We start from the raw sequence: 8,648 nt of genomic DNA on the forward strand, positions 1-8,648 counted from the left end.
TTTATTTATTTATTTATTTATTTTTTAAAGATGACTGGTAAGGGGATCTTAACCCTTGACTTGGTGTTGTCAGCACCACGCTCACCCAGTGAGCGAACCAGCCATCCCTATATGGGATCCGAACCCGTGGCCTTGGTGTTATCAGCACCGCACTCTCCCGAGTGAGCCACAGGCCGGCCCCAATAGAATACATTTAAAGAGACAGGACACAGTTGTCTTATGTTCACACTACGAAAAGAGCAATTATTTTGATAAACTACTTCAATTCTTTGGTTGCTTCTTTGAGATAATAGACATTGAAACTAGTATAGAACCCTTCCATTTCTACCCACCTATAATAGACCTTGTATATCTTGGAGATAACTTAAAATATTAATAACTGAGGCAGAAAATTATAACTTTGTTATTAACAGGGAAGTGAGAAAGTGCAGCAAAGCAGGGGTCTGCAAGAAATAAAAGAGTCACTCAGGAACCATGGAGTGCTGTTGGAAGTAGAATACTCTTCTTCAATACATGACCGAGAAATTAGGTTAGTATACAATAGTATTTTAATTTTTATACTGTTGAAATACACTTAAGATTTCTCTTAATAAGTTTTATATAACTGCATGTAAATGTTACATTTAAGTATTAAAAATTCAAATAAATCTCAATTTTAGTAACTTTATACTTTTGAGAAGGAAAAGAACGTGTCTTACTTTGTCCTGTGTGCAGTATTTCCTAATGGAATAAAATTTACATGTTGTGTGTCATGTGGGAAGAGGGAGTACTTAGTATACATGTGAGGGTACCTCAAAAAGTTCATGGAAAGATTGGTATTATCTTCCAATTCCATTTTTCCATGAACTTTTTTTTTTTTTTTTGTCTTTTTGTCTTTTTTCGTGTCCGGCAACAGATCACAACCCTCAGTGTCGCGACCGTACCGGACCGGGACCGGCAATGGAATCGCAATGACCGGACCGGACCGGGACCGGCAACGGAATCGCAACCCTCGGTGTTGCGCCCGCACCTCGCTCAGCCAGTGAGCGGGAACCAGTCTGTATGTGGGATCTGAACCCTCGGCAGGAGCGCCGCTGCGCTCCCAAGTGGCGCACTTATAGCAGTGCGCCACCGGGCCGGCCCTTCCATGAACTTTTTGAAGTACTCTCATATAGTGTTATGATATCAGGATAATTCCTTTTCTAGTGTAATTAATACTTACCTAATGTGGTCTTACTTCTTATGGGTTATTAAATATTCTGATAGGCATGACAGCATGCTGAATCTCTAAGAAAACAGTATATGCAGTTTATCCCAGTGGTTTTCATATGTTTATAGCAACACCATCCTCAGTTTTAATGAAAATTTAAGCACAACCTAAATATGCAAAACAGATGAACATGCAGCTGCTGTGGTTGAAAAATTGGTGAGGGCCTAGGGCTCTTCCTGCTCACATCCCCCCTCTCTAGTTGAGAGAACCCCTGAAACACAAGTGTCCCTGATATACACTTTGCAACTACTTGTTAGCAGAACAGGAAGGTTTTATCAACAAGCTTCAATTCAAGAGTAAATTTTTAATTTATCAGCTAATCAAATCAACTCATTGTTTCTATGGCCATTTCGTTTCATTGTAGACACAGCCCATGATTAACCCCAAGTTTGATTCAACTCACGTCACTAGAGGAAGTGGTTTTGTTAGGGGGAAATTTTGCTGACACTTAATACACTACATCTTTAATAATCGTCTAACTTAAATGTCTTGAATATAATACTGTGTACCAATTTCAATAGGTTCAACAATGGATGGGTGATTAAGATTGGAAGGGGACTTGATTATTTTAAGAAACCACAGGTAGGATATAATCTAATGAGTAAGTATGTAGCACTGTTTTTGTATCATTTCTAACAGTGCTCTTTTCTTCTCTTAGGGTCAGTTTTCCCTTGGATATTGTGATTTTGATTTAAGACCATGTCATGAAACAACAGTGGACATTTTTCATAACAAGCACACACAAAAAATATGATGGATAGTAGCCTAATGTATGTTGTATATTTCCACTTTAAGTGAATATTGGACTTTTTTTTTACTTTGAACAGATCATTTTTATAATATATGAATTTGATAATAAACTTTTATATTTCCACTAATTTATGGATCTATTTTTCAGTTGTGGAAACAATCCTAAACAATCTTGTAATCTGCTATTACTCAGTAGCTTTGCAGTATTTCTTTTCAAATCATACAGCTATTTTAAACATTTTACTAGCTTTTCTCTTATTTGCTTGCTGGAGAATAAGTCAACAATTAATAGATACTTCCCCAAACATAAGAGGACCAAGAATCTAAACAGTTTAAATCTTAAACTTTAGATAAATTATAAAAGTTCAAAATTTTCCCTTGTCATGACTTAAAATACTATTTATATGCTATTAACTCCCAAATTTATAATTTAAGCCAAGACTTCTTGAAGTTCTAATTCAATGCCTACTTCATGTTTCATGTGGCACCTCAGCAGCACATAAGCATTTCAGATCTACTTGCAAAACATCTTGAAGCCATCTGTTCCAGGTGTTGCTTGGTTCACATTTCCTTTTTGGAACTTGAAGCCCTTAACACCCCTCTCTTGATGCTATCCTCTCTCGTGAGAAACAAATGGTATTATTGCATCAGAGCACATCATATCAGGATTTTTATCCCTTTCTTAGAAAATAACTTTCACATGTTGCAAAAGTGTGTAATGCTTTAAAATATGCCCATGAGATCTCTCTTCAAAACTGTACTTAGTTGCTATTTAATATTGCTGGTGAAGAAAAGGACTGCCTGTTCAACCTGCCTGATGAAGAACAGCTGAACTGCCAATCATGTTTGTCCCAGAAACAATCTGAAAAGTAAAATCTTCACTTGCCCCCCAACTTTGAGATAACCCGTTGTATAGACAAGACCCTGTATGTCTATTCCTGCTCCTCCTCCCCCTCAAAAAAAAAAAAAAAAAAAAGAGATCTGGATCGACCCAGATATATGAAAATAATTCATAAGACGACAAAAAATAACAGGTAAAAAAAGGGACTGAAATCAATGTAATGATATCCAAATTTACTGTGTTATATTTCAGGTAAAGAGATCTCTAGGTCCCTCAGGGTTCTGAAACTCATGTTTCAGGCTGAATTATGTGTACCCCCTCTAGTATTAGCCCCCTCAATAGAATGTAACCATATTTCTAGATAAGGTCTTTAAAGAAGTGATTTATGGGGCCGGCCCGGTGGCGCACTGGATAGTGCGCCGCTTGGGAAGCGCGGTGGCGCTCCCGCCCGAGGGTTCGGATCCCACATACAGACCGGTTCCCGCTCACTGGCTGAGCGAGGCGCGGGAGCAACACCGAGGGTTGCAATCCCGTTGCCGGTCCCCGGTCCGGTATGGGGGCAACACTGAGGGTTGCGATCCGTTGCCGGACACGGAAAAAGACAAAAAGACAAAAAAAAAAAAGAAGTGATTTAGTTAAAATGAGGTCTTTAGGGTAGACCCTAAACCAATATGACTGGTGTCCTTATAAGAAAATGAAATTTGGACACGGATATGCATACATATATAGAGAAAGACCATGTGAGGACACAATGTGAAGGTGACCACCTGCAAGCCAAGGAAAAGTCTCAAAAGAAACCAAACGTGCTGGCACCTTGATCTTAAGCTTCCAGTCTCCAGAACTGAGAAAATACATTTCTATTAAGCCACCCAGTCTGTGGGTGTTTTGGCAGCCCTAGCGAACAAATACAAACTGACTGCCTCATTGTTCCCTTTTTAAAAGAACCAAGTAATAAGCCCTGCTTCAAAACGGGAGTCATTCCTAACACTTTTTTTTTCTTCTGGCAGCTGGCTGGTCATTCCTAACTTTCGACAAGTGCTTGGCAGACTGTCCGCTTCTTTCCATGACCACTGCCAGCACATCTGTTACCTGGACTTCTGCAATAGCCTCCTGACTGGCTCTCTGCTTCCTATCTTGCCTAACTCCAACCCATTCTCCACAAAGCAGCCAGAGTAATCTTTATAAAAACTGTCTTCACACTCTACTTTGGCCCATCAGTCTCTATATGATCTGGTCTCTATTTCTCCAACTTCATTTTGTTCCATTCTCCTCCTTATTCCTACACTGAGTTTGCCTATATTTCCTTCAATACCATCAATAAGCCTAGCTCTTTCCTGCTTTAGGGCCATCCCATATGCTGTTCTGCACAGCAAACTGTACTTACCCAAAATGGCCACAATAAAAACATTCCCATTCCAGAAGTTCTTTTTATGAATTGACATTCCTCCCATGGAGAGGAGGGTATCTATGTTCCATCTCCTTGAATTTGGATGTGCTATGACTACAGAAGTGATACTGTTACATCCAAGACTAGGTCATAAAAGGAAATACAGCTTTTCTCCAGCTTTCTTGGGTCACTTGCTCTGGGGAACCCAGCCACCCATGCTGTAAGTGCAGGCAGTCCACAAAGAGAGGAACTCCCAGTTAACTGCCAGCATCAATTTGCCAGCCATGTGAGTGAGCCATCTTGGAAGTAGATATTTCTGGCCCCAGTTAAACTGTCCTAGCTAATGCTGTTGGATCAAATGAACTATCCCCACCAAAGTCCTGCCCAGATTGTAGATTAGTGAATAAAATGATTGCTGTTTTAAACCACCAAGTTTTGGAGTGGTGTGCTAGGTAGCAATAACCAACACAACCTGGAATACACTCTCTCCCCACCCCACTAGGCATGGCTTGCTTCTCATTCTTCAGGTCTCAGTTTAAATGTCGTCTTCCTAAGAGCCCAAGCCAGGTAGCCCCTATTTACTGTCTATTACAACTACCTCAACTTTCCTTTTGTAGCTTTTCTCATTTTGTAATTATTTACTGATTTGTCTACTTTTTCTACTATGCCAGACTTTTTAAAACTCAGGTGCTGACCTATTAATGGATCATAAGATCAATTTTTAAAAGATGAAATACAATGGGCCGGCCTGTGGCTCACTCGGGAGAGTGCGGTGCTGATAACACCAAGGCCACGGGTTCGGATCCCATATAGGGATGGCCAGTTGCTCACTGGGTGAGCGTGGTGCTGATAACACCAAGTCAAGGGTTAAGATCCCCTTACCGGTCATCTTTAAAAAAAAAAAAAAAAAAAAAAAAAAGATGAAATACAATGGAATATAAAATATCTGAAGTAAATAGTAAAGGATAAGCACTGTATCATGAAGCTTGTTAAGTATACATAAATATGTGTGTGTGTGCTGGGGCACAATATAATATATACTTTTTATTCTCATTTTACTCTGCTTTTTATTTATTTATTTATTTTTGTCTTTTTTCGTGTCCGGCAACGGATCGTAACCCTCAGTGTCGCACCCGTACCGGACCGGGACCGGCAACGGGATCACAACCCTCGGTGTTGCGCCCACACCTCGCTCAGCCAGTGAGTGGGAACCAGTCTGTATGTGGGATCCGAACCCTCGGTGGGAGCGCCGCCATGCTCCCAAGGGGCGCACTGTAGCAGTGCGCCACCAGGCCGGCCCCTACTCTGGTTTTTAAAAAGTTTAAAAGCCACGACACTAAACTCAATTTCTGAGGTCAGGGACCAAGTCTCTTTCACTCACCACGAACATCCAAGAACTAGCACAGTGCCTGGCACTTAGAAGCACGCAATAAACACAGAGTAAGTACTGTAGAAATAAGAGGCATATGTGAGTGAATGAACCATAGAGACAGGAAATGGTCAACAATGATGTTATTCTTTGAAGAAGTCTGGCAGTGAAGAGATGGAAAGAAAAAGAATCTTGAGCAGGAGAGTTTTGGGAAAGGGGAGATGTGAGTATGTTCATCCACTATGGTTAAGGAGCCAGTAAAAGTGGAGAGAGAAAAATGCAAGATAACACAGGCAGGAGAGGACAAAATCCAAGGTATAATTAGAGGTGTTAGCTTCAAGGAAACAAAGCTTCAATTTCCTTCTCTGAGATTGAATGAGGAGAAATGTTGAAGTAGAGAACATTGGGGGGCTGGAGGGGCTCATATTTGAAGGATTAAACTGTCAGCAAATTATGAATCAAGGTTTGTTATAAGAACAGTGGAATTCTGAGCTTGAGAAGAGTAGAAACATTTAAGAATAAGCCCCCTCAAGAATGAGGGTAAGTCGGGCCGGCCCGGTGGCGCACTGCTATAGTGCGCTGCTTGGGAAGTGCGGTGGCGCTCCCGCCGAGGGTTCGGATCCCACATAAAAAAAAAAAAAAAAAAAAAAAAAAAAAAAAAAGGAATGAGGGTAAGTCAACCAGAGATGAGTTGAATCTGATACCAAAAGAAAGAAGATACATAAATTGAAAACTGTAAATATGAAATTGGGTTAATGTGCATAATTGTATGATCTTTTTTTTCCACCACTGCTTGCCATCTAGGGATAGGAGTAGAAAATCAATTGTTAAGATTAAAAATTTTAAAAAAAGGCTATAGTAGAGAAACAAATGAGTATACTAGCAAGAAAGTGTACAATATACCTTAAATAATTCAGGCTGGGGTAGGAAGGGAAATGAAGTAAGCAGAGATTAGGAAAGAGTTAAGGGCTTACAAAAATGCAACGGGATTGATTTAGTGGGAGAGGATGGTAGAATAAGAAAATATAACTAAAAGGGGGAATTTCAGAGTTTAAGATATCAGAGGTTTCAAGAAGCCTGGGTTATATTCCTTAGAGGTAGGAAAAACAAAGAACTAATTCTGAGGTTAAAGTGTCCAGTATGGCATATATTCCCAAGACAGTAAATGTAAAATATAATTGTGACAGTAAATTGTAGAATATAAAAGCTAAAATATACATGTGGATTTGATCAACATATATCAATGTTGAACCCCCAAAATATGTATAATCAATTTTGATTCAATAAAAATTTAAAATAAAATAAAAAAATAAAATATAAATGTGTGCCAAGTACTAAAATCAATTAAGAAAGAAAGTATCCTACAGATCAACAGAGAATATGTACAAGAATAGGTGATAATTTCAAATGGGGAGAAGTTACTAAAAGACTAGGCCTTTTTTTTTTAAAGAGACATCCAATGTGCATTTCAAAATTTTATTTTTGCACTGAAATTGTCAGCATAATGAAATTTACTTGGAATCACATTATTCCCTTAATATTTTCACAGAGTATATTCCACTTACTGTGTAGTTTACGGTCTTCAGGACATGTTCTCAGTAATATACTTGTTAGCATGTTAGTTTCGATTGGGCAAAACTTACTGCCAATAAAACTTGAATTTAATTTGTTGCATATTTCCAGTGGCAACCAATGATTAGGTGCTTCAATATTACAGATTTCAATTCTTCCATTCTTTATATCGATGAATACTTTAATTTCCAAGTGTGACTGTTCATATAATATATTAAAGGAAGTGTTTATACTAAACTTTGGAGTTTTGCCATATATCCACTCCCAAGTTTGCAGTTCTTTGGCTTTGCTATTTATTCCAGGAAACAATGTCTCATCAGTTGGGTTTATTAGGTTAATGTGATTATCAATTTGATGATAAGCAGCATACTCTGCAGCAATAGCATTCACCAGTACTTCACAGGTCAGAGTCGGATCTTTTTCCAAAAGATTTTTAACTACAGAAGGTATGCTAGCAGTGGCATTGCTCTTGATCCCTTGGTAGGGGCTCTTTAGTAAAGAAGACAAGAAGGTCCCATCAGTACTACATAATAAAGTGCAGTGGTGATAAGCAGTAGTCCGGCCGATCTTAGAAGCTGTTCCTGAGATTTTAAACTGTCCATCAAGTAAAAGGTCAAATCTTTTGGTAGCCCGTACATCCAGCTGGGGTTGGACAGCATTCATAGCTCTCACAACTAATTTCATATTTTCCATTCTATCATACTTCTTTTTGGTTGTAAAGAAAGTCAAATTGATATTACCCATATCATGGTAGACGGTTCCTCCTCCACTCCTTCTCCGAGCCAGTTTTATTCCTTCTTCTCGCATCAGATTCAGGTTACATTCCTGCCAAGGATTCTGATGCCTACCAATTACAACAGAGGGAGAATTTCTCCAAAAGAAAAGAATTGGCTTGCCTTCTAGATTCATATGGTCATGGATCCAGTCTTCTACAGCCAGATTTTGATAAACATCATTGGAAACTGACTGTAAAATTAGCCCATTTTTTACTGTGTTTTTAAAGCCAGCTGTTGGGACTTTGTGGTTAGAAAGTAACTTGAAGCAATTCTTCATTGAAAATAGGACAAGCATGCTTTTAAAAATGGAAGACAAACAAATTAATTCATTGAAAAAAGGAAAGTCAAACTCTATCTTCTAGCTATCCATTATGCCTATTTTATCCAAACTTATCTAATTCTCTAAGTATCTAGTCCAGTTGCTTTTCTTGCCTTTTAGTTTTATGATTTTTCTTTAGCAACTCTACAAAAGAATACTCGAAGGAAATAATGAAGACAACTTCAAATAATTTCAGCTGAAATAGAATAAGGGCACACTCATATCAAATAGTAAGTCTGCTGCTAACACATGTAATAGATCTCAAAGCCAAATTATTTTGAATTCACAAGTAATGCATGTTCATTGAGAAAAATGAGAAAACATAGATAAACACAGATAAAGAAAATAAAAGAATACAAAATCCCACCACTTGGAGATAATCACA

At 38.5% G+C, this 8,648-nt stretch overlaps 2 protein-coding genes across 2 annotated transcripts in view; one reads left to right on the forward strand and one right to left on the reverse strand.

Moving 5' to 3' along the window:
• MITD1 (MIT, microtubule interacting and transport, domain containing 1) overlaps positions 1-2,127 on the forward strand; it is a 14,315-nt gene extending 12,188 nt beyond the window's left edge. Inside the window, exons 5-7 of the mRNA XM_008591446.1 lie at positions 414-529; positions 1,771-1,831; positions 1,908-2,127. Coding sequence (XP_008589668.1) covers positions 414-529; positions 1,771-1,831; positions 1,908-2,003 — 273 coding nt within the window. The 3' untranslated portion in view covers positions 2,004-2,127. The remainder of the gene's footprint in view (positions 1-413; positions 530-1,770; positions 1,832-1,907) is intronic.
• A 4,920-nt stretch (positions 2,128-7,047) lies between these two features.
• LIPT1 (lipoyltransferase 1) lies at positions 7,048-8,648 on the reverse strand. The gene has a single exon (XM_008591452.1). It carries the CDS (start codon positions 8,237-8,239, stop codon positions 7,118-7,120), a length of 1,122 nt encoding a protein of 373 aa, XP_008589674.1. The 5' UTR covers positions 8,240-8,648; the 3' UTR covers positions 7,048-7,117.

Source organism: Galeopterus variegatus, unplaced genomic scaffold, assembly GCF_000696425.1.
Source record: "Galeopterus variegatus unplaced genomic scaffold, G_variegatus-3.0.2 Scaffold6923, whole genome shotgun sequence".
Classification (NCBI taxonomy): Eukaryota; Metazoa; Chordata; class Mammalia; order Dermoptera; family Cynocephalidae; genus Galeopterus; species Galeopterus variegatus.

Coding starts and splice junctions, on each gene's coding strand:
- LIPT1 (XM_008591452.1), bottom strand. CDS start 8,239: ATGCTTGTCCTATTTTCAATGAAGAATTGCTTCAAGTTACTTTCTAAC.